Source organism: Coenobita brevimanus, chromosome 57 (genome assembly GCF_032717465.1).
Source record: "Coenobita brevimanus isolate Jiangsu-jjx chromosome 57, ASM3271746v2, whole genome shotgun sequence".
Classification (NCBI taxonomy): domain Eukaryota; kingdom Metazoa; phylum Arthropoda; class Malacostraca; order Decapoda; family Coenobitidae; genus Coenobita; species Coenobita brevimanus.
Genome location: NC_137010.1, coordinates 7664113 through 7690740, shown reverse-complemented (window position 1 = coordinate 7690740; position 26628 = coordinate 7664113). Strand labels below are relative to the sequence as shown.

The 26628-nt window shown below is 42.8% G+C and overlaps 1 protein-coding gene across 1 annotated transcript; it reads right to left on the bottom strand.

The window, feature by feature from the left end:
- Nucleotides 1–2848: 2848 nt before the first annotated feature.
- Nucleotides 2849–16611, bottom strand: LOC145402265 (dual specificity protein phosphatase 3-like). Its single transcript, XM_080274393.1, has 4 exons — nt 16437–16611; nt 13849–14005; nt 5697–5920; nt 2849–4234 (listed from the first exon to the last, which is right to left on the bottom strand). The coding sequence occupies exons 2-4, from the start codon at nt 13992–13994 to the stop codon at nt 4044–4046; spliced, it is 561 nt and encodes a 186-aa protein (XP_080130519.1). The 5' UTR covers nt 13995–14005; nt 16437–16611; the 3' UTR covers nt 2849–4043.
- Nucleotides 16612–26628: the final 10017 nt, after the last annotated feature.

Genomic DNA, 26628 nt, shown 5'->3' with positions numbered 1-26628 from the left:
ATTCCCATGATAGGTGTTGTATGCTGACAACTTGGCGCTGATCGCAGAGAATGAAAGGGTTGAGGAGGAACGATTAGACAGTGAAGACGTGGAATGTGGCACAAGGGTTTGAGAGCAGTAAATATGGATAAAACAAAAGTGATGATATCTACAGAAGGTGATTGTACTGATGTAGCAGAAGGACTATGGCCATTTCCAGGTTACCACAAGGTTGTGCAAAATAACTATTTTGTGCAGTCTTTGTGAATAAGAAATGTACTGGTATTAGAGGTAGGCTGCAAAATAATACCGATTTGAGTTTGCAATGTGTAAAGGGGAGCATACAGGAGAGAGGCTGGAAAGGATTACCGGTCTTCTTCATGGAAAGTCTTTTCAGTGTGTGGAGAAGCTTTGTTATTTGGGGGACATGATATGTGCTGAATGTGGGGTCTGAGCTAACTCAAAAGCAAGAGTAAGGAGTGGGTGGAAAAAGTTTAGGGAGTTGTCACCTCTCCTGACTGGGAGGGTGTCCTTCTGTGCTATGGGGTCCTTGTATGCAACATGTGTTATGCATGTAATACTGTATGGTAATGAGACCTGGGCAGTAATGGAAGAGGATATTCATAGGCTCAAATGTATTGAGATGAGCATGATCCTATGGATGTGTCATGTGTTCTTGCATAACTGGTATGGGGAATTAGGACTGCAAAATGAAGAACTGAGAAGAAGGATGGGAGTTCAATGTATCAGTGATGTGATGGAGTAGATGGTGATGGTCTGTGTGTGGAAAAGATGGAGGATGACAACTGGGCGTGGAGGATGAAAGGTATGAACACTGAGGATACAGCTGGTAAAGGCAGGCCAAAAAATACTTGGGATGAGGTCAGTGTGACCTCAGGGACAAAGGACTGAATTGGGAGGCTGCTTGAGATCAACAGAGATCAAGTAGCATGAAGAGCCATCATTAAATAACCAAGGCCAAGACATGTAATCATGTTGGAGTCTTTATAAATGAAATAAAATCAAAGAACTGTTCTACACTGATGTTTTTTGATAAAGAAGAGATGATTGCTTAACATGTTATTTATCAGTGTTTGCTGATGGTACCAACACACAACTTGGGTGAAAGACATCTACATAAAAGGAATCAAGATAATGAAGTGATTGGCACAGGTAGCTAGCGGTAATGGAAAAGCGTGAAGTACTATACAACGATGGTACAATACTGGTAAAAGAAAAAAATATATACCAAGAGAAAGAGTAACATAATTGCTATTGCACTCTCACTGTAGTTCAAGTTCTTGCTTAGTCTTCTGTTTGAATGCAGTATATGGGAGGTGCATGACTTGTATAAAGAAGTGACACAGCACTCAATACAGATATAAGTATGCAGGTGATGAATAAGCAGCTATATTTACTTCCAGCTGCTTATGATTCACTGACATTTTCCCTTCAGGTCAGAAATTAGTGTACTGTACTTAAATGGCTCAACCATCTGACAAAAACATCTGTCATTTCAGGTTGTTCACTTGAAACAGTGCTATATTTTTACTTTTTACACCTTAAGACATCACTGATAATCTCTGCACAGTGCTGATGCACACATCCTTGCTACAACCACAGCTCATAAAAGCCTCACAATCAAGACAGGGTTCAATGAGGTAATTAGCTGGGCATTACAAAATTAGTACAATATCATACTTCTCAACTACACCCAACATATCCAGTAATACTACTGTACTGTATACAGTGCATAACATCAGATGTATATGCTGCTTGACTTACAATGCCTATAGTGATAATCAACAATGAAATAAGGAATAACTATAAAATTTTATTTTGTACATCACTATCAACTCTATTTAAAATTAAATAAATAAATAAATAAGGAGGGTGTGTGCAATCCAGATACAGGAAAGAGAAAGCCAAGTTCCCCATGCATTGGACCACACAATCATTCACTCATTATACAGCACAAAAAAGTATAATTTTAATATAAATTTTACTATTTAACTAACAAGTGGTTGCAAATATGGCTATCACAGCTTTCCATGAATGTTTCTACAGTATTTATTGACAGCTTTGCAAACCTTAACCCTCTGGCTGCAAATTAATCTTTCCACTAGTTCTGGCAAAGTATCAAAGTACAATAACATTCTGTGTGTGTGTGTTTAAGCTTACCAACATGTTGCAGCTAAAGGGTTAAAAAGTGCTGCATGGTAGAGATCAATTGTGTAATTCTATCACTTCTTCAGTACAATAACAAACTATTAATGTCATTCTTCCTACCATCAGATTACTGTACAGTACGCTTGCGCAGTATGAGTAATCACAGTGCGCGAATTGCATAGTACACGAGCGACCAAAAATCATAACCATAACACTTTGAATTAGCAAGTTTAGCCCACAATATGTGAAGCAGAGGCAAGGGGTGGCCCAAAACCGCTATTTTCCCAGACTACGCAACCCCCCTCCCCACACGACGCGCCCATCCTGACGTTAGAGGCTTGTGGGGAAGGTGCTCAAGAGAAGTCTACAGTAAGATCTCGCCAATAACGTTTTCAGCAATAATGGTAAGTTAGAACAGATAACCTGTTTCTATAATAACGTTTGGATTCACTTGAATGACAGTTATTTTGCAAATGCCAAGTTGTTACAATGCAAATATGTCCACAACAAGATGAGGAATGAAACAGACAAACGAGAAGAAATGATGGAAATTCCCGAAAATGTGAGCAGTAGCAAGGAGAGGAGGATCCTCCCCTCACAACCTCCCCTGACTCACCCACCACAGTCCCCTCCACCTCCACTGCCCCACCTGATCACAAACCGCCTCCCCCTCCACCTCCACAGCCCCACAAAACTCACCTACTTCACCTGGCATACCTGCAACCCCCACCATAATGACTGTTGCTGCATTCTGGAAGAATTATAACATTCAACAGGCCATAACTTTCTTTGTCAAAGCCTGGAATAATACAACACTGGCAACTGTTAAACATGCGTGGTGCAGCGGGGGCACTCTAAGTGTGTTGCAGTACCTCAGAACCCCTGCTATTTAAGACCATCAGGTATGTTGTGTACTGTTTTTAAGATGACCGACCATATTTTTGTTATTATAGCTGTACCTGTTGTGTATGTCTTAAAAATTTTCCCATTATTACATCTCTATGGTTAGACATCAGGGTTTGAGGAGGTGCCACCCATATGTAACTTTTCCCATAAGAGTATGTATTCATAGTACACAAAATCACAGTGCGTGAGCTTGTGGACTGCCCATCCACTCGCGCCCTCTGCGAGTGTACTGTACTAGACTTCTGGGACCTACTCCATAGTTATGGGGTGATAATCTCCATTAACCACTTCAATCTGGGTGTTTTCATTAAGGTAAATATAATAAGGTGGTGATGGGAAGAATGAAATAAAAATCTCTGGGCATCAACAGTGATGAGTACAGGGAAATTTTGTACACAATATTAAGAAATCTCTAATAATAATTCTGTGGATCTAATCCTTTATTCACCTTAACAGCAGGTGATTCCATTCAACTGAGATAAATTATAAAATTTATTATCGGTGTTCCTTTCCACCACACCAAGCTGCATATTTTTAGGTTTTCCTTTATTCCATCCTTCCCTTGCATTCTCAGTCATTTTCACTTTGATCATCCTGTTCCATTTTCCCATTATTCAAATGGAAACAGCAGAAAGAAAAAAACACACACACATGAATATGAGTAGCTGTTAACAAAGGAATCATTCTCAGTCAGTCAGAATGCAAGAAAAGAAAGCACCAAAGTACATAAAATTATAAAGACAGTGGCCATCCTTATTCAAAGTCTGAAAGCAGGGAAGGAAAACATTAAAATAGGTAAACTATCAATGAAGTGTCCATCCTCAATCAAAGCCAGATGGTAAGGAAATGAAAGATGAGAAACTATTAACAGGGCTGATATCCTCAACCAGCTCTACAAAACATGGAGGAAATGCACTTAAACAGAAGAAACTATCAAAAAAAAGTGCTCATCCTCAACCAGAGATAGAGATCAGTTGAAGCTAATTCATTCACTCTGCCCTCAGCCTGTTATCAAGGTGGGCCAACTGTGAAAGGAAGCCGTCGTTGGGTTGGATGGGTCGGTTCTTGCACAGTTCTGTCATGGCTGCCACAGCCCCCATGTTACGACGCAGCATCAGGAATGCGCATGCCACTGTAGCCGAGCGTGACAGACCCATGAAACAGTTAACCAGGACCTTCCCTGAAGTCATACATATGTTAAACCCCATCACTACTATGACAATGCAATTTATGATGCATTCTCGCTCTCCCATAGTCATTTTATTAACTTTACGTAGTAACCTTGGATTGATGGCATTAGAAACTAACTCCATTAATTCCAGTCCAAAGAAAAAATCATTTGTACCAAGGCAAACTCCAAAATCAGTTCTTGATATACCAGTATGTGTGTGCATGTGTGTGTGCTTTCTTTCACCGACTGAATCCATCCAATTACATGAGCCACCTTTGAAATATATATACAGTAGAACCTCCCTCACTCGGACTATATGGGGGGAAGGGTTGTCCGAATTAACAGATTGTCCGGACCATCAGGGTAATCTCCAGTTCATACCAAAAACTATCTACACATGGTGTGTTTGTTAATTATTAACATACGTGGCATATGTAAACCCTACGTAACTGCAAAAGATGAAAGGATGCTAAAATAACCAAACTAATCATGTACGATAGTTTTGTATTGCATAATTTACAGGTAAGGCCATGACAAGAAACTAGCCTACATTTTAAATTGTAGTAAGTGACTAAGGCCCGTGTAGGCAAAAAAATTAATGAATTAATTAACTAATATTTGGAAAAAAATAAAACTTATGTAGGCAAAAAAATACATTGTCATCTTTGGCATATTGATAATGCCCATATGGGCAAGAAGCTAATGTTTGATGTACAAGTAAAGCACATTTAAGTACAAAAAATAACCGACAGTAATCATTAAACACAGCAGAATATTCAGACCCATTTTTGTGTAAGCAAATTCCTCCTTTTAACACCTTTATTCATTGCAGAAGCTACACTTGCATTAAGGGGCATGGTAAGGAGGATTAACTTTTGAAATACAGCGTAAAAATATAAATGGTTGGTGAACTAGTTGATGGAATGAATGCTAGTGCGTGTTTAAACAGGCGCCCATGTTGCGATCTAGCGTGATCCGAGACTAAACGAATGACGATTGATTTCCGCGCCGATACTGAAAATGACTTTAGAATTACTTTCAACATATTTTTGGAGCTTATTATTTTTAAATTTTGTCCGAATTAACAGAAATCCGGATTAAAGGGGTCCGGACCAAAGAGGTTCTACTGTACTGGTGCAGGGGATATGTTCTAGAGAATGTGATACTGTACTGGGGGGCCATAATAAAGGCATGGTAGTCTAGTTGTCTAAGGTGCCATCTGAGGTTACTGTAAGGCACTGTGCACCAAGGCTGGGATCTGTAATATCAGGAAGTATTCCTTCATCTAACACCATATGGAGTACCCTTTAATGCTGAGGACTATGACAGCTTGACCTTGGGCTCCTACTCCTCACAAGGGCTAATGCTGGACTGAATGTTAATATTTTACAGAATGAATGGGTTTTACTGCAGTACAGCAGTTGAATTAAACTTTACTAATAATTTCTTAACTTTAATCCTGTAGACTCACCTCCACTCTTCAAGGCATCATCAATGAACTGTGCAGCTGTCTCAAAATACTGGTCAATCTTGGTGGTAGGAAGGTCAAGGAGTCTGAAGCCTAAATATCTGATGCCCACATCAGCATAGAAGGCCTTGTCAATGTCGACCATTGTGAAACCGGTGCCCTCGGCTGTGTTGACAACATGTGTGATCCCCATCTTCTTCAGGTATGCCTTATTGTTAGCTGCTACACTGGAAGGAGTATAGAATATTATCTATCTATCTATCTATCTGTAGCCCGACGCCCTAATCCCGCAAAAGGTGGCCGCAGACAAAACGCCTCCAAGTCACTCTGTCACCCACCATTTGACTCCCCTCCCCCCAACTCACCCCCCCCTCCCTCATATACCTCTCAACTCCATCCCTCCACCTCATCCTCGGTCTACCTCTCCCTTTCCCTCCCTCCACCTCACCTACATACACCCTCTTAGTCAGTCTTTCATTCTCCATTCTCTCCACATGTCCAAACCACCTCAGTGTATTTCTCCTAATCTTTTCAACCACATCCACATCTACCCCACAACGTTCCTTCACTGACAAAATATACTGAAGAATTCAGAGGTTTTGCAAACCATTACTAATTGGCATTCTATAACTATACTCTACTACTACTGAATTCATATACTGTACAGGCATACCCCGTTTAACGATGCAATTGGCTAAGTAAAAACCCATTGCTAGGTAGGGTATCGTATCTACGGGTAGATTTAACCTGTAAAGTGTAGGGATGCATTTCTGAGCCTTGGGTTTCCCCCCCCAGCCAAGTTCTAAACCCACCCAAATGAGTAAAAAAAAAAGTTTAACACCAATCTAAATGGCCTATCAGCTGCAAAAGAAGCAAACCCAAGCTGAAAACCAGTGCCCGTCTCGCCTGTACCCAGTCAAGGTCACTGGAGTATGTGATCTCTGACTCGTATTCAAACTTGTTAGAGAAGAAGCTGCGCACTGTTTACAATCCCACTATCAGACAGTCCCGGGACAATTAAATAAACATCTGTTATGCATAATAATAATACAGTATATGAATGACGCAGAATCATCCAAGGTGCAAACTGCTGTGACGGAGAATCGTTGATGTTTTGACAGGGAATTCTCTTGATGGGGATTTAGATTGGGAAAGCCTTTTCAACGGCCCCTCTTTATGTCGTTTTACCTACTGTTCTGGTTGCTGAGCTCCTTTACTTTCTCCTCTCTTATTTTCCAACATTTATTAAGAAATTCCTTTGCATTTTCAAAGCGTTTTTCCTTGAACAGCCCGAATGTAAACACATGATTTATCGATGCCACAGTAGTAGCAGTCGTTGTAGTAGTAGTAGCTGTTCCCTAAGCAGTCCAGCCAAACAGCCCCAATGCCCTAAGGAAGGCCATGGCTGAGACCAGGCTTTCCCACAGAGCTCTAAAGGAGTGTATGTTGTGTTGTTGGTGTAGGTGATTGTGTGTAATGCAGTCTTCCATAATGTGCTCAATAGTATGGGTTGCTGTGTTACATTTTGGACAGGCATCAGTGATGGAGTCATCCAGTCTCCTCTGGTAACTTAAGAGGGCTGGATGATGCCCACATCTCAGCCTGGCCAGGTGGACCTCACAAGGGTGATAGGATTCAGAAGGGTGGATATCAGGAGGCCGTGCACGCAGCTGTGTGTTGTCTTTAAGTGACTGAATGGAGCGGCGAGTGATCTGAGTATGGATATGCTTCTGGATGCTGGTCTGAGGCAAGCAAGGGGGGAGAGATGACAGTACTTGTGTATGATATTGTGTGCTGGGTGTTGTTTTGATGTTCCTTGGTGTGGGTGGATGTGCTGCTATGTAGTGTAGTGGATGTCGTGGGTTTGTGGAGGCTGCAGGGTGAATTTGGGTGCCTCTCATGTCTAGATGATCCTTGACTTTAAGGACTTTGGTTTCCTGATGTAGGTTGTCTGTGGATGTAGTAGTTGTTCAGCCAGTGATTATTTTTAGGGCCTTGTTCTGTATAATCTGTAGAGTGTTGTAGTGTATTTTAGTGAGGTTAGGAGCCCATGTAGGGCTTGCATAATTCACCACTGAACGTATATATTGTTGGTATACTGTGGTGGTGGTCTCTTTGCTGAGTCCAAATGTTGTAGGGCAAGTGACCTCAAGGCATTGAGTCTTGGTGTTATTTTATTTTTAATGTTTGTGATGTGTTCTTTAAATGACACTGATGTATTGTATGTTACACCAAGGATTTTGTGTGTGTGTGGTAGGGGAGTGTTGTTATGATGAGGTGTGGAATGTGACTGTGTTCTGCAGTCCAGTTTGTGAGAAGGGTCACTGTAGATTTGGCTGGGGCTATTTTGAGCCTGTTTGTGGTGAACCATTCATGTAGCGTGCTGAGGTAAGGTTGGAGGATATGTGCAGCTGCGTTTGCATTTTGGTGTGTACATGTAAGTGTTATGTCATCTGCATAGGAAGCTATGTGTAGCTGTGATGTGTGGGGTGTGGGTATGTTGTACATGTATAGGTTAAAGAGTGTAGGGGACAAAACAGATCCTTGGGGGGGTTTCAACCCCCTGGGGGTAGGGAGGTTTCAAGAACACTCCCCCAGTATCCCTGCTTGTCATATGAGGTGACTAAAAGGGTTGGTGGTGGGTTAGTGCCCCACCCCATAAAAAGACCTAACTAAACAAGCGAATAAAGCGCCTCGGACCAGATGGACCATACGTTGACGACTAAGGAATGGACAAAGGACATTCTAAGGATGGGGACATGGAATGCGAGAGGAGTGAATGATGAAGCGAAAGAGAGAGAGATTGTTCAGGTGCTTGAGGATGCAAGAGTGGATGTATGTGAATTGATTGAAACTAAATGGAAAGGTGAAAGGGTGAGAGAATGGGAATACGTTTTTGGAATATGTGCAGGAGTTAATGAGAATGAGAGGGCAAGAGAGGAAATATGTCTGATGATGAGCAAGAAGTGGAAGGAGAATATAAGAGAGTATGGAACAGTGGGTACAAGGATTGGATGGGTGAGGATAAAACTAGGTATACAAGCTTGAGCGATTGTATGTGCGTATGCGCAGACAGAGGACCGAGTGGTAAAAGTGAAAGATGAGTTTTGGACAAGTGTAAAAGCATGCATGGACAAGTTTGAGAGGAGCGAGAGAGTGTTTTTGATTGGAGACATGAGAGGCAAAGTTGGAAATGCATGAGTGGATGGAGTGGTTGGTCAGTGGGGTGTTCCAGCTGAAGTAGATGGGAATGGTAGTGCTCTGGTGGACATCTGTGCTGGTAAGGGGTTGGCAATAGCCAACACCTTTCAGGATAAGATGATCCACAGGTATACATGGAGAGTCATGAGGAGGATGGACGGTGAACTTGTTGAACAAAAGGCAATGATAAATTACGTGTGTGGATGAGCGAATGAGAAGACAAGTGTTTGATGTGTGAAGAGAGTGGGGGAATGGAATCTCGGACCTTCACTTAGTGATGGCCAAGGTAGGGCTCAGAGGTGGAAGGCCTTGTGGAGGCAGTGGTGTGGCCAGGGCTGGGCATGGCAGGGTTCACAGGCCTGAATAAAGTGTCAATGGTTGATTGCCATAACGAATGGCGATTCTGGCGAGTGATGATGTGCTACCTAAAAGCATACACTTCCTCCACAAGTCCCAGGGGCCCCATCTCCCTGTCGCAGTCTGGGTGTTCTAGGTAGTTAACAATGAACTCGATGTGCTCCCGGAGTGCGGTCAGCTTGGGGATGGCTGGAGCAGTGGTGCACTGAGAGGAGTCCTCATCATCCTCGCTGTCCTCGTCGGAATCTTCAAGCTGGGTACTTGTACCGGCAACTGAAGATGTGATCTCGATATCAGACACGATCTGATACCCAGGATCGCCCTCGTTATCATCCAACTACTCACGCACTTTGTCAACATCAACACCGTCACCAGCCGCATGAAGGTGTGCATGGAAGTCATACACATCAAAACCTAGAAAGTCGTGCACCACATTGGCTCCGAGAATCACACGAGACCAACCACTTTCCAGAGTCTGGACAGAGACTTCCCTCCATGCACTGGCCCAGCTGTAGATGACTGACTTGATGTTGTAGCAGAGAAGGTTTTCCACAGTCTGCTGGCCTCACGTGTCCCATCCCTCCCTGTGCTCGTCCTCGTCCCTGAGAACAACCATCACCTTGTCCAGGAACTTCCAATGGTACAGCCTCTTCGTTGCCATGATCACTCCTTGGTCCATTGGTTGGATGAGAGCAGTCGTATTAGGTGGCAAAAACAAGCACCTAATTCGGCCATTCTCAGCCACCAACTCCTTGTCAGATGGATGCGCAGGTGCATTGCCCAAGAGATTCCCAGTGTGTTCGTCTGGTAATGGATGACCTCCTTGACAAAATGCTGGTGAATGCTGGTGAAACCAGTCTCTGAAGATCTTGGCTGTGAACCAAGCCTTCACAGAATGGTACCACACGACAGGAAGGACATCCATCACCCCACAAAGGCACTGAGGCTACTTTGTCGGCCAACAATAACGGGCTTGAGCCGGTGCATGCCGTTAGAATTGGCACAACACAAAGCAGATATCCGTTGCCTGCAGAGCTTGCAGCCAGGTACATGCTTCTTCGTCGCCTCTGCTAGAGTGTTTGTTGGCAGTGAGCGACTGAAGATGTTTCATCAGCGTTGTAGTCTTGACCGAGAATGAGGCCTCCCTGTCGATCAAGCCCTTCACCTTCTGCCGAAACTCCTCTACTGCCTCCTCGCTGGCATCCAGAGCTTCGCCATAGGCCTTATGGCTGGTAAGTCCATGGTGGAACTTGAAAGTGAAGAGCCAACCCTCGGATGCCTTGAAGTCCGGGGTGTCGTGTAGCCTGGCGAACTTCTCAGCGGCAGCCTTCAACTCCATACTACGCACCAGCACACCAGCAGCATGTTGTTGTCGATGCCAAACCAGCGTGGAGTGGTCTATTTCTGCAAACCTGGGAAGGTACATAACCTTCCTCTGCATGTTGCGTTTGGTCTTCGACGTGAAGTCAACTGTGTAATGGGTGAGTTTGTCCCGAGATTTCATTATATCAAACAAGGTAATGCAGGCCAGGTTGAATTCTCGGAGGATGCGAGACGATGACCATCCCGCGTCCACCATCTCCAATATCTCTCTCTTCTTCTCCAGAATCAGAACCACCAGTTTCCTCTTCTCAGGCGGCGGGACCATCATCACACACACGAGTAAGAGGCAGCAGAGGAACAACAGAGCCTGCATGAGGTAGGGCACCACCACAAAAGCAAGCACATGGGTGGCCATGGTGACGAGAATGCACTCACGACGATGGTTAAGTGGGAAATGGGGAGGAAGCAGCGTCGACCAGGCAGACAATGGTGGTAGTACATGACAAAACACAGCTGGCTGGTGCCGCGCACCAAGTTCAAAATACAGTTGAAAAAAATGTCGGATTTTTTTTGTCTTTTTGCATTTTTTTGGCCATTTTTGGATTCCGAAGGCCTGGGCCCAAGATGTCCAGACATTGGGGTGTCCGGATATTACAAAGATTGCTGTACCATACAACAATAGGGATTACATGGCCTGAGGCCACAAATTATGGATTAAACAGTCATTATGCGACAAAATTGGTCATAACATGGTAGGAACAGACATAACCCAGGCAGAAATAGTCATAGCGCGGGTTGCATCTGGCTGTCAAGTGTCTGTGAAGGGGTGTTGTTACGGTCCACTGAGCATTCCTGCCCCAGACGAGCCTACCCCCTTCCCTTGCTCTGGCTCCACACGTGCTGTGTGTTATCTTTGCTCTTTTTTTGGGGGGCCAACTGGGGACCAGTAGGAGTCCTGCCCTGCCTCAGAACCCCACTCCCTCTCCCTCCAGGAAGCCCACAACCTCTTCAATTCAAGGTGAGGAATACTCCAGTGTATGTATGTACTGAAGTCATTATTTGGTAGGTAAATGCCTGGGAAAAATCCTGGAAAATTGCCCCACAAAGTGAACTTGGGGCTGACTTGGGTACCATGAAACCCTTTAACATGTAAACATATGGCCCTATGCAGTAATGCGAAAATCTCATAAAGCGGGACCATACAGGGACAATATTCGCGCGTTATGTGAGGGTTCAGTGTATATACAAGTGTATATATATATATATATATATATATATATATATATATATACACACACACACACAAAACTGACAAGAGATCGAGCCTGCTTGATGAATGTTGTGAAGAAATGCACATGACAGAGAATTGGCACCCCTTTTTAATGTGGCAGCGTCCAGACTGACCCTATCGGATACATTTATGTGAAGCTACAAAACGTGGTGAATGTTTTTGGCATATCCAATAGAGCCAGGATTCCGTGGGCTTGAATGATGAGTGAATGAAAGCGTGGCCCATTGGATTGGGCAAATTTGGGCTGTCTGGACATTGCTACTCCTCACTCTGCCCTAGGATGGGAAAGGAGGTCCGGATGATGATGATGATGATGATTATTATATATATGTATATATATATATATATATATATATATATATATATATATATATATATATACAGTATATAAGAGAGAGAGAGAGTATATGTGGAAAGCCTTTAACATTCTACTCAAGAACTGAACCCAGGACTCCTAGATGGGAACCAGGCACTGATATCACTATACCATGGCATGATAAAAAATAAACCACCCAAATTCTACAAGGAACTAGGTAAATACACTAAAGGAGGACATGTTTCAACCCAAAGCCCATATGATGACACATTTCAGAGTCATACAGATTTTTGCTTAGCACCATGCAACTCGGCAAGTAACACAGCAGTTTTAATTTACCCTAGACATTACATGTACCCTCCTATATGTCAGAGAAACACATGTGTCCTCCTATATGTTAGAGAAACACAGATTAAGTATGTGGACATGAGTGGAAAGTTTTTAGTGCCCTAGCCAAAAACAAACCCAGGACTCCTAGATGGGAGCCAGGCACTGGCTTAAAGAACAGGTCTAGGCATACTTATTCTTGAAAATCATATTATGTGAAAAACAGGAAGTCACACAGGAAATTATGAACGTTGCTGAGAAAAATTACAAATGGAACCTCAACAAAAGCATTCAGTAATACATTTTGTGCTATTCAAAACATTACCTGTGACACAGTGGTACCAAAGAACTATGAAATCTACATTGGGCAATAGACTTGTGGTATCATCACTACAATCTCCAGTGCAGTACTCTATCTCATATTCACAAGTATTCTAAAATTATAATACTGTAAATCTTTTAAAATGATAATAATAATAATAAAATGTATTGCTGAAAGTAAATCCACTCATTTCTCTTTGTACTTCCCAAGCCAAAAATCCACACTTAATACAGTACATAGCTGACATATCAAAGAAGAACAGACTTTAATTTTATCCCAACAAAATTACACTCTCAGCTGTACCATAAATTATTTTATCTCAACAAAAGTACACTCCCAATTCTACCATAGTATTTTAAAATTACTTTTCTGCCCTAATCAAACCTAACTTCAGAGGAGCAAATGACTGACTGAGAGAGACAGCAACTCAGACACTTGGGGAGAAATAGATGTTTGGGAAGGAGAGAATGGAAGAAAGAGGGAGGAGAAATACTGTACTGTTACTTTCAAGAGGAAAATGGAGACACTTACGTAAAATACAGGGAGGACAGATCATCATACACAAAAAGGAGGGAAAGGAAGAATGAGGGAGAAGATTGATACATTTATGAGAAAGATGGAGACACTTTTGTAAAATATTTGACAAGGAAGAGAAATTACAATATGGAGGACAGATCATCAGGCACAAGAATATTTTACATTACAAGGAAGTGAAAATGAGAAATCATTTTGGGCTACCCAGTACATAAAAAAGTGCCAAAACATAACCAACAATATTCACTACAGATGAAGGGAGAAGCAAAAATTTAGAAAAAATAAAGGAAACTACAGCCCTTTCTTTTACATCGAAAGTAAGAGAATGAAATTATGAAGGGAGAGGTAAAGAATATTAGAAGGAAGACAAAAGAGTAGCAGGAGGAGGATGATAGCAGGTTGGTCAAAGTATAGTATGTACAGTTGTACCTGTATCTGAAAGTTAATCTCACTCAATCACTTGAAGTTTATCTCAATCACTTACCCACTGCCGACAAAGAGACCAGGATAACATTCGTCCATACACATAGTAAACCGTGCACAGCCAGGAAGGGGGCGAGTCCTGGTCACTGTGTTGTCTATGACATTATGGAGGTCCTGGGTGGTGGTGTGGGACACGGGGTTGGCCATGGTAATGACACCTGTGGACAAGAGAGGTACTAAGTAGACAATTCTCAAGATCAAAATCCCCAACTTGTTGGAGTTAGGCCTAATGCAAATGAAAAAATACAGTAAACTCTCAATTATCTGTTGTAAATCAGCCTAGGCCTATGCCAAACAACGTGAAATGCCGGATATTGCATAGTTCCCCCCCATCGGCGCAACATATGGTGTTGAGCCAGAAACTGTGTTACTGTCTGTCTTGACCCTCTATCCTAAAAAGTTTCCCATGAGTAAAAGATGAGAACTAAGCATAAAATATGGTAAAAAACAAAACAAAAATGGGGGTAGAAATTGCACATACCCCACCAAACAATGGCCAAACCCCGGTTTAACAATGGGTTTTGATTTTTCTTACCAATTTTGATGATATTTTAGACTGAAATTGTGTATTTAGGTTGATTTATAAACTGTTTTTAGACTTCGATTAATGTATTTTTAAAGATGGGGTGAACACTGTCAATTTGGGGTAGTTTACTAAGTTTGATTTTTTCCAGACTTATAGTTGATGATATTCATATTTAATTTGTTGGTGTTATTTACAGGTGTTAGGCTTAGGTTAGCTTCCGTGACAGCTGTTAGGCCATTTAGACTGCCTTTAAACCTGTTTTTGGGCTCATCTGGGTCGGTTTCTGACTTGGTTTGGGGGGAAACCCAAGGCTGGTAAATGGTCCACACTGAAATACCGGGTACATGTTAAAAATACACCGATATACGATACCTCGCCTAACGATGAGGTTTTACCTAACCAATAAGATCGTTAAACCGGGGTATGCCTGTACACTGCGTAGGAAACTGGTGCACACTTGTAGCAGACATTGCTCACCTTGGTCTGACCAGGGTACTATACTTCCCCACAATAAGAAGCAGGGAAATAAGATGAGGTTTGGCTACCACGTGGATGACACAACTGTTTCACTCCACCCACAGTGTACAGTGTTACCATGTGTAGGTTCCTCATCCGTGACAGGGTTTACAGCACAGTATTTCGAAATAAAGAGCAATGGTACCTTATGAGTGGCATACAGTACAGTGGTGCAAGACTGGAATAAAATGGGGGAGTGGGGATGGTACTACTGAATTATTTTACCATGACCATTTGACGAATGGCAGAGTATATACAGTACTCTGTATTATAATTCATTAAAAAAAATTATACAATAAACACTGATACACGTTAAGCTGACATTAAGACTGTACTCCCGGCAAAGAAGGAGACCTATATAGGGCAATATATGTTTGGAAGATATTAAAAAAAAATGTACCTAACCCCAGAGCCACAGAACTTCAACCCAAACACAGCAACCAAACTGGATGAAGGTGCAAGCAGAAAGCCCTACTTACATGAAGACCTGAATGCATAAAGATTCCACTAGTAGCCAGCCTTGGTCACAATGGTCCAATAACCTTCAATATCCTCCCTAAAGAAATTTGTGACATGACTGGTTGCTCAGTAAAAAATTCAAGACTAAGCTGGGGGAATTCTTCAGGACCCTGCCTGATCAACCACCAACACTGGGCTTTACTGCACTATGCTGAGCCACCACCAACTCAATACTGGGTCAATTCGTTCTCAAGACGAATGATTTGAGGGACAGAGACAACGATGGATCACTACGGCTGTGAGGCATTGACCTCTGAACTTCATTAAGTAACAACTGCAACCAATGCCAAACTATTACTGCAGCCTGTTTTGTTTTTTCCTTGCATAATTCTGGCATTGCATTTACTATGAAGACCTAATAAGTATACTGCACTGTATTGTAGGCTACATACGAACATTCTCCATTTTTCCTGTACAGCATTTATCTTCTTGAATACCTTTTAATTTTGATGGATAATTTGGTAAAATTATAGTTTCAGCCAGCCACAGAATTATTAGGTTTTTGATCTGTTGTTTTTTGGTATTTTAGACAATTCTAAGACACTTTTCTTCTATGGCATTTTTGTTGCAAATTATTTATATTTCACTCTTGAAGATAACCTAAATTAACATTCAAAACAAAAATAATTTGACAAAAATGCCATAGGAAAAGTGTCTTAGAATTGTCTAAAATACCAAAAATATTGGATCAAAACCTCACAATTCTGTGGCTGGCTGAAATTATAATACCACAAATTTTAATGGAAGGGAAATTATTAGCCAAAACAAGCTGGACAGAGTAGAATGGTTGTTACTTTAAAAAAAATAATAATAATAATAATAATTGTACTCATTATCACCTTAAGAAAAAGCTATACTATTGTCAACAAATATAACTACTGCATGCTCACTTTTTTGTAAATAAGTGCAACTCTGGAGTATGACCTTAATGTTTTCAGGAAAAAATAATTTTTCTGTTGTGATGAATAATTCAGTGTAACTTAAAGGGCAATGAGGAAGGAAATATAAGGTTCTCTGGCCTCCATTACCTGGGTACTAAGCGTAAGTTTGGTATATCAAGAGCGCCAGACGGTCTCAACTTGGTGTGGTGTCGTGATGTTGCCTCCCAGAAATTCCCATGCAAAGTTGCCCCAGTGATAAGGAAATCATATTATTGTACGAAACTACTGAGGTGAACTCGTTCGTCCCAAGTCACAGTTCACCACTTTGACATCTACACAAGCAGTGCTCCAGACTTAGATAAAATACGCTTCCAATATTAAGCATATTAAATATGAAGATCAGTGACGCCCTAGTTCCAGATTTCCCATGAGGGACTTTCAGAGAGCCGAGTCATAAAGACAGATGTGAGCATGACGCATGTGGGGCTCGAGGAAACTGACTAGTTGGCATCTTTAACTCATGCCCGCCCTGACCACGCCCCCTTTTACCACAGTCTATCCGTACATTAAAAAAAAAAAAAAAAAAAAAAAAGGCATAAAACTGATACTGAAGTTATATTGGCAGAGACAATACCCAGTTTAAGAACCTGTAGTAACCTGGTAAGCTTAAAACAAAACCACCTGAAACTAAGGGGGAAGAGAAACGTCCTAACTATCCCCACTCCGTCATGCCACTTTATCTTGTCGAACTTTGCGATAAGGAAAGCATAGGCTAAGGCATTACTGATAAGAACCTTGCTTATATGAGAATTTAAACGACAGAACCTTTAACAGCAATAAATATTTCTCACACAGTATCGAATCCGTGTTATAGCCTACAGGGTGTCCAGCGAGCTTTGTCATTAGCAACGGTGATGATTATTCTAGACATTATAAGCGAAAAAAAAAAAAAAGGTTCCATTAACATTTTTGTAGTTAGGTAGTATCATTCATAGAAAATTGTCTACCGCGAAAATAAAGAAAACGTAAATGTTTTGCAAAACTAATGCAATATTCCATATACGAGTACACAATTTATTTCATAACTGTAATGCTAGGTGTTTAGGTCGGCTTCTCGTCCCTCTAACGCCTAATGTGGAGCTGGGTTCTCTTTCTAGACCGGAGCTTAGACCTCTGTATGATCTTAATGTGAGGCGGAGTCACTGTATATGGCAGCGTGTTCACTTAAGATAGACTCTTACACTGCCTTGCCGTGTTCACTGTTTCACTGTTATCTTACTTATTCCACTTCTCTTTTACATCATTAATGATGCTTTCTCACTGACTTTCCATATTCTGATAACTCACTGCTCTGCCCTTGTTTCACTATATCTCGGGGTGGGAGTCTGGCCCTCAGGCCTGGGGCCGAACAGCTGCCTGAACTTCTCGCTCAAGCGCCTGACGGAGGACGATCTCCGGCGTCGGGTGAAGGGATGTCCCGTCCGGGGGTCCTGGGGGCGGTCCCGAGGTCCCGGGGGCTGCAGTCTCCGGCGGTTGGGGACGCCGTCAGGAGTGGGCTGCGGCGTCGGCCTTCGTCGGAGTCCGTCAGGCGGGTCCTCTCAGGAACCGGCTGTAGTGAGAAGAGGCTGGTGGTAGTTACGGGGCCTCTCCAATACTCCTCCGGGCTGGTGTCTCCCTCTGGGTCGTAGGTTGGTGGGCAGGAGTCAGCAACTGACGGAGGAGCGGCTACCGGCCGTCTCCTGCCGTAGGGCCCGGCTACTGGCCGTGGCCTGGGGAAGGGAGTGGCTACAGGCTGACTCAAGAGCACCTTCGGAGCGTCTACCAGCCGTCTCCTGACGAAGGCGGGAGCGGCTACCGGTCGTCTCCTTGTCACCTCCAGAGTGGCTGTAGGCCGTCTCCTGCAGGAGGGTCGAGCGGCTACAGGCCGTCTCTCCAGGGGCACCTTCGGAGCGGCTACCAGCCGTCTCCTGAAGAAGGCTGGAGCGACTACCAGCTGTCTCCTCGTTACCTCCGGAGCAGCTGCAGGTCGTTTCCTGTAGGAGAGTCGAGCGGCTACCAGCCGTCTCGTCGAGGGCACCTTCAGAGCGGCTTCTGGCCATCTCCTGACGAAGGTGGGCGATGCTACCGGCCGTCTCCTTGTTACCTCCAGAGTGGCTGCGGGCCGTCTCCTGTAGGAGGGTTGAGCGGCTACCGGCCGTCTCTGGGGTGCTGACTGGAGCTAGACTAATGTTTCAATGGCCCCGTGCTCCCCACTCAGGTTTATTTCAAAGATCTGAGGTGACGTATAATGGAGGTTTATTCCAGAGAGAACTTCTGTACCTGTGATCTGTTAGATGTCTAGCCCCATACTGACTCACAGCGAGCAGCGGGCGTGGGAACCTTAGCTTAAGTCAGCAGTTTAGAGAAGTGTGCTGATTTCATCAATGGTACTGGTTACATATACATATATATATATAGGTTTAGGTGTACATAGTATGGGTACAATACTCCCCCCGTAAAAATGGAATTGGTGTCTCCTGACACAATGAAGGTAGGAATGCGTGGAAATTCAATAATTGTGAAAAAAAAAAAAGTATGGGGGTGTTTAGTAGGTATATAAGTAAATGGGTTAATTATTATTGGTTGATAAAAACAATCTATAGGCCATGTGAAAGAAGAAGAAAAAAAAATGTAAATACATAGAAATAATATAACAATGGTTATATGGACATATGATGTAAATGCACAGTACGTAGGTACAATTATAAAAGAATAGACTGAAGGGTAATATATCATTTGTGGAGCACATATGTGTAGAGGTCACTATATTTATAAGGATCCCATCCGACTATAGCCTATGATGCACACTATTATTGTCTTTGTCGTATGAATCCATATTTGGTTCAGTAATTTCACACTGGATTTACTGTTCCACATATATTCTATATGGTTATGCTACTAGTAGAAAATATTGATAGTATTTTGGCTGTCACTACATTTTTCTGTTACTCATGAACTGTTCGTTTTCTATTTGGTTACATCTTTTCAATAAAATGTAAGGCGTTTCTGTTCAAATTTCTTACATATTATATTTATTTTCTGATTTTCTTTTAATAGATGGTATTTGGATGCTTCTGCACTTTTGGTTACCATGGATGGACACTAAACACTGCCTTCTTCTACAGCCCGGGGAGGCTGTACAACTCCTGTTGCGATTCTGATTTCTTGAAGGCGGCGTTCCATTTTCCTTACACAACAGTACATTGCACAGATCATAAGAATGAAACCTATCAAAGAGATGGCCACTGGGGGAAACACAATTGTTGGATGTACCCATGAACGGCTGAAGGCCATAGAAAACTGGTCCATAATGAAGTCACTTTCATTTAGAAAGGTTAGCATGCCCAAGTTTGCAGAGGTGATAGAGATATTATCAAATGGTAGAGTGGAAGTCATGTTGAGTGGTTGAAAGATGTCATAGGTGTGATTGCGGACAGCTTGGTGGTAACGAGTGGCATAAGTGATTACAGATTCAGATTTGACTGTACAATAGTCAGGTGTCTTATAGAGACCATTAGCAAGCACTGAATGAATAGAAGAACCAGGACACATGATGGTAACAGAGACAGGAACCGTGAAAAAGAAGTACTGGACGTGGTTGAGATGAGCGTGATGGACTGGAAGTTCTGGAGCCGGTGCAAAGGAACAGGCAGAGTGTACAGAATGGTTGAGAACTAAGGCAGACTCGCAGGGCGCGGCGCTACTAGGGAAAATAGTTAGAAGGTAAGCAGCACAAAGGCGTGACGTAGGGGTAAGGAGAGAACATTTGGTGAGATCTTTTGAGGAGATAAAGGCAATGGAAGGGTGATCATGGGATAGGAGGAAATATTCCAAGAGAACAGATGCTTGTACTAGGGAGTTATTAAACCTGAAAGGAAAGGGAATAAGTTGGAAGAGGTTAAAGGTGATGGCAGAGCGAAGAGGAATATGAATCATGACATAGTTTGCAAGAAGGGTGGCCTCAAGAACTGGATAGTAGGAGTCTAGAGAGGAAAAAGAAAGTTGTAGAGACAAGTCGAAGGTAGAGTGAGCCCATTTCAATACAGAACGAAGAGCAGAAATAGATACTAAGTCCACAGTGACACGTCCATCAACAGAATCAACTAGAATACGAACCAAGGTGGAAACTTGAGAGAGGAGAGAGTCAATAGAGAGTTGGAGGTTGTCGAGGTGAAGTTTTAGATAGACGAGCTGAGAAACAATATTAATCTTAGAAATCTGTTGTCTGAGAATGTCTGGGAAGTTGTTCAGAGTGTAAGTGACTTCACTGAGGTGGGCTGTAATTTTTTGCAACATAGTGTGTTGGACTTTAATGACTCTACTCTGAGATTCTAGGGGCGTGGCCAAGTGAGCTAGGTCGGATTTGAAGTCAGAAAGGTCACGAGCTGTAGCTACGCCAAATAAGCCACTAAGAATTTCATATCTAGGCCTAAGAATTATAATTGTCCAGTGTACTCGTATCTGTATTCGTGACATCTACCCGTTCCACTGTAGAATTTAGCAATACACATGTAAGGTTGTTGCCTATTTGTCTAAGCTCCGGTCTAGAAAGAGAACCCAGTTACACACGAGGCGTTAGAGGGACGGGAAGCCGCCCCTAAAATACCTAGCATTACAGAAAGAAAGACAGAAGAGGGAGTGTAAAGTCACCCGTAGGCAGAAGGACGAGGAAAGAATGAAGGAAAGACAGAAGAGGATAAAGAAGGATAGAGGAGAGGAAAGGGCAGACACCTGAGAGCAGCACTGCATCAAGTGAGTGGATGGTGAGCGCCCCCACCTACCACAAAAATATATATATATATATATATATATATATATATATATATATATATATATATATATATATATATATATATATCAAAATGTGTTACCACAGAGCTAGCTACATGGTGAAAAATGCAGCAGACATTATAACACACTTACTTCAACAGCGAACCTTACCAGTATAAGATATGGGTAACTCTGCCTATGTACACTGTTAACTGTGTCCCATAAAGTTTTCCGCCCAAACCTTCCCCTTCCTCCTACACACACATAGTCATCCCCCACATTTATTCCCTCACACACACACACACACACACACACACACACATCTACATACACGCACAGCCCCCACACACCTCCCACACAAACAGATCCCCCACATACACACATAATTATATGCACGCCTATCCACCCAATTTACTCCCCCAGCACATACATTAACCCCCTCCTCCCCACCCACACACAAAGGCCCCTCCTCCCCACAGCGAGGGTACTTTAGTTAGGTCATTGGTGCGGCAGATGGAGTGGGCAGTGGGGGAGAGGTCGTTTGGATCTCACCCCTCTCGACACTATGAGCTGGGAAATGAAGGGGATGGTCCAGGTATCTCTATTATTTTCACACCGCTTACCCTCTCTCTCTCTCTCTCTCTCTCTCCCTCTTTCTCTCTCTCTCTCTCTCTCTCTCCTCACAAGCTGACCGGTATCATGCGTTTTGACAGTTCTTTATGTCTTTTTATCTATCTATCTATAGCCGTCTGTCATCTCAGTTTATCTATCAAGCTACTGTATATCCATCTATCAATTTATCTATCTATCTATCTACCTATTTACCAGTACTTGCACATAATCAATTCTTTTATTGCCGCTTCAGGGGCATATGGGGCAAGGCTATTTAGTACAGACATTTAAGATCTCAGTCCCAACTTGCTAATCCTAATCTAATCTCTCCTAACCTAAGCTATCTCATCCTCACTTAACCGAAATAATAATCTAAACCTAACATATTGGTAAGGAATTTGGCATTACACTAAAGGTAAGATGTGCGTTGGGAGAGCCTGGCAGCAAGTTTAACTCTTGGTGGTAAATACGTCGGAGTGATGGTATGTGTAATTCAATGTCTTCTCGGATTTCATAGTTTTTTTTTTTTATGTCCATTATCTACGGTAATATATGAAATAACAAATAATTTATCAAAGGCTAATTCCAATAGTTTATTTGGAAGACCTGTGCCCCTGTGGTAAAATATTAATACACTTTTTAAGACTCGTAGTAGGTTTGTAACGAGCACGCTTCTCCAGTGAAAGAATGGTTAGCAGCTGCAACTCCCTATTTTAATGAGTGGTTGCAAAGCCAAGTGACCACCTTCAATGTAGTATAGATAGGTAGGCCTACTGAAAAACATAAGTTATGGATGTGAAACAGACTTGTAGGTGGATACGAGACAATGAGAAATACGAGTAAGAATGTAAAAGAGTGAGGTTGGAAGGAGTGCGAGTGTTTCACCAACAGTCGTCACTGTCTAGGAGGTCACTGTCGATGTCGTGACTGGGGTCCTGCTGCGGTGTAATCCCACATAGGGCGTACAGCAGGTGCACGAACACCCCGCCCTCCTCACTCACTTCAGGGGGCGAGACAGGGGTGGGAGAGAGCTGGGCAACCACTGGGGGCAGGGCAGGGGCAGGGGTGAGGTGGGGCAGAGAGGGTAGGTGTCGTGGAGTGTTGGCCTCCTGGTGCAGGTAGTGTGTGAGGAGGGTGAGCGCTGACGGGGGCGACATCCGGCGTTGCATCAGTACCTGGTGGAGGCCCGTCAGCACCAGGGTGGTGGCCTCCACCGGCGCCGTCCTGTCCCCCACCGCCCGCCACACCACGTACTCCCACAAGCACTCTGGCGCCTCCGCCTCCAGGCAGGAGGCCAGCAGCGTATCCCCACCCTCCATGTCCTCCAGGTACTCATCTAGGAAGGCGTCGAGGATGGCTTGATCGTCGAGTGCGGCCTGTGCGGTGGTGAGGGTGCTGCGCCAGGCGTCTCCCAGCACACAAGCAACCTGCGGCCCGCACTGCTCAGTGGCCGCACGTATTGACCGCAGCTCCCCTGCTGCAACCTCCCGCACCCTCACCCGCAACTACTCCAGCCCCGCACCGCGCCGCCTTGCGATCCCCATTGAAACTAAGCCAATCAGAGATAAAGATGATAAATTAGTTTATTGTGGGAAATGGGGCTATTCCGCGGGTGGCAACCATACCACAGTTTCAGTAATGACCCAGCTTGAGGTCTGGATGAAGTCGTTGGTGTGTGTGTGTGTGTGTGTGTGTGTGTGTGTGTGTGTGTGTGTGTGTGTGTGTGTGTGTGTGTGTGTGTGTGTGTGTGTGTGTGTGTGTGTGTGTGTGTGTGTGTGTGTGTGTGTGTACAATTAGGGGTTCTTTATTACTCTTCTGATACATATCCTTCGTTTAGTATTCAGTAAATAATAGGCTATAGGGATGATTCTCCAGTTAAGCTGTCTGTTAACATATCAGTGTTTAAATTATCCAACCTAACCTACCAAATTTTAACCCTCTACATTTGGTGACTTTTTTTTTAAATCTTATTCCTGCTGCAGCCAGGCGATTTTATTCATTTCAGGATATATACATATATGTATTATATAAAATAATAAAAATAAAAACCCCTTTCAATACCACATATCGTTCCGATTTAAATATAATCGTCTAAATATATACATCATCCGAGTGAAATGTAAAATAGATGTGACTACAGATGGAACTAGAACCTTGGGAATCACCCTCCCCCCCCATTCCTTATATACAATATAGTACTAAAATGAAGCGTTTGCGGCGGAAAAAAATAACAAAGTTCTATCTCTGATAGTCTCAGATAATATCACTGTATCTCATCATCACCCATCCCTCCTTTCCCATCCGAAGGCGAGGTGAGGTGACTTTGGGTCCAGTGAGCATATATAATGTCAAATAACACACTGGAAAATGTCGATAAGCGTGACTGTCTGAAACTGTCCTAATACTGCTGGTGGCCTCTTGTCATGCTTGCCAATACGATGAGAGACTGTGTCGTGTGAAGCATTAACTCGTGTGGCGGCAGCACGGAATACAGTTGTTAGAATCCGTCACGTTTTGGTGGAGATGAAGTGGTTTTTTTTTTTTTTTTTTTTTTTTTTCCAATCAGGAGAACGTTTGTTGGTGAAGTGGTCAATGAAGCCTGTATCAGACCTCACCATTTCGAAAAGTCTCTCAAAAGCCGAATGAAATCGCCTGATGATAGCAAGAATACAATACGCCATCAAATAAAAAGTACCTGACCAATAAACCTCACTCTGTTGCTTCACTTACCGGTACTTACCCTTTGCCATACAGAGGCTTATGTCAACTGAATACAATACAGAAATTACACGCTCAATTCTGTTTTTTTTCTTTTTTGCTAATAAGTTCATCATAAATTATATAAAAACTGTTAATATTTGACCGAAGAAATGTAACTGATCATACGTACAGGGTAGGGTCAGTCCACACAGTTTTGATCCGAGAAATAGTTCAATTTTTAGGACACTGACAATGGTAAAGGTCGCAAGGTAAAGTAAATGGTTTGGCTCAGACCTGGTGGAGTGTATTTAGGTTAGTAAGGATACAATTACTTAATTTTCATAATACTAGTTCAAATGTCAAGGTCACAGGTTAGGGTCAAGTTATAACAGTCTGGTGCAGGTTTGACCACACGGGGTAGATGCGCTGAAGTCAGGTAAGGGTAAATAAATTTGTACAGCAGTTAGCCACAGATCAAGGGCACAAGCCAGGGTCAATGATTTGGCCTGAAAGCGACTGTATACGGCGGGGTTGTTGCACTTTCTGATTAATCTTCTTTGTTAATAATGTTATGAGGCAACCGCATACAATGTCCTCCCGCTCACCAGCACACTCAGTAGACCCCACAACACACGAGATTGCAGGGCGCAATATACGGACCAGCCTGTATTACTGAGGTGTACCCGGCGTGATGAAAGGCACTGGAATACGAATGAAAATACCAACAAACTCAATATCAAGTTATAATACATGCCGCAACCACCCACCTTGCCACACATCTCACATACTTTTTTCACCTGTACGTACTACATTTATTTTCAAATGTAATTTATGACGATGGTAGAAAAGCTCCATTAGGATCATGTGAATATAGTTATGCTGCCCACCTATTCCTTGAGACATAGCGAAGCTCGACTGATCCTCTGACTGACTGGTAAATAGACTATCTAAATATCTATAGTCGTTCTTCACACAACGTATATACTCAGTCAGGATAGGTTAGGATAAGTTTGATCAAACTTCACTAAAGCCACCAATAATCACACTGCTACTCATTGCTTTATTATTGTTATTATTATTTTATTATTATTATTATTATTATCACCGTCCCCGTCGTCGTCATTGTCGTCCTCGTTGTCGTCAACGTGAGTCAATCCGCGGCAGGATAAAGGCGTCTCCCATATTTTTCCACTGTCACCTATTGGCTACTGGCGCGTTCTATTCAGTCCCACCGAATCTCATCTTGCCATCATGTCCTTTGCTTCTTCCTCTCACTCCATCTCTGGGCCGCCACTCCGTTATCCTTGCTGTCCACTTGTTTTCTGTTCTACGAAGGAGGTGATCTGTCTGTAATCCTTTATGCTCTTTGGCTGTACTGATTATATCCTCCAAATGTCTGTTCCCTTATCCAGGAGCCTATCTTTTGCCTCGTCTTGCGGCACCTAATGTAATAATTTCCATTCCTCGCTGAGCATTATGTTCAAGTTCCACGAATTTTGTTAGACTCCACATTTCCGATCCATCAGGAAGGACAGGAAGGACACACTGACTGTATACCTTTCTCTTTTATACCGGCAACTGCTTATCATTCATGTAATTACTTAGTTCAACAAAACCCTCCATCCCGTTCTTATTCTTCGCTGGGTTAAATGGCAAAGCAACTGTATACTGTGGGCATTGTCTCTAATCACAGGTCCATATTTGGTGCAATTCCTTCGAACAATTTTGCCATAACCTTGATAACAGCTAGACAGACATAATGACAGACAAACCAGATCAAACACATAACCACGTCGCTCTTTCATGTGTGGGTGTAATCAATCATGAAATATATGGACGTACAAAAGCAGACACTATAAAGCCAGAAAAGGGTTATGGAAAGTTAAAAATAATACCGGTAGGAACTGGTAGCGCCGACTGGGGCGTTCTCGTATTCCATAAGAACTGGATTGTGAAAGATATGCACCATCCTGTATTTTTTCATAAGTAGTAGTAGCGGTAGTAGTAGTAGTAGTAGTAGTAGTAGTAGTGGTGGTGGTGGTGGTGGTGGTGGTTCAGATGTCAAAACTTTTACCTTAGCTCTTTCAATCTGAGGTATTTCTTTTTCAGTCTATTCTTGCCATCTCCAGACGTTTGAAATAACTTCGGAGTGGTTTCTCGAACTGGTGGGATTAGATACAACCTTCGTTAATCCCTTCATCATAGAAAAAAAATCCCC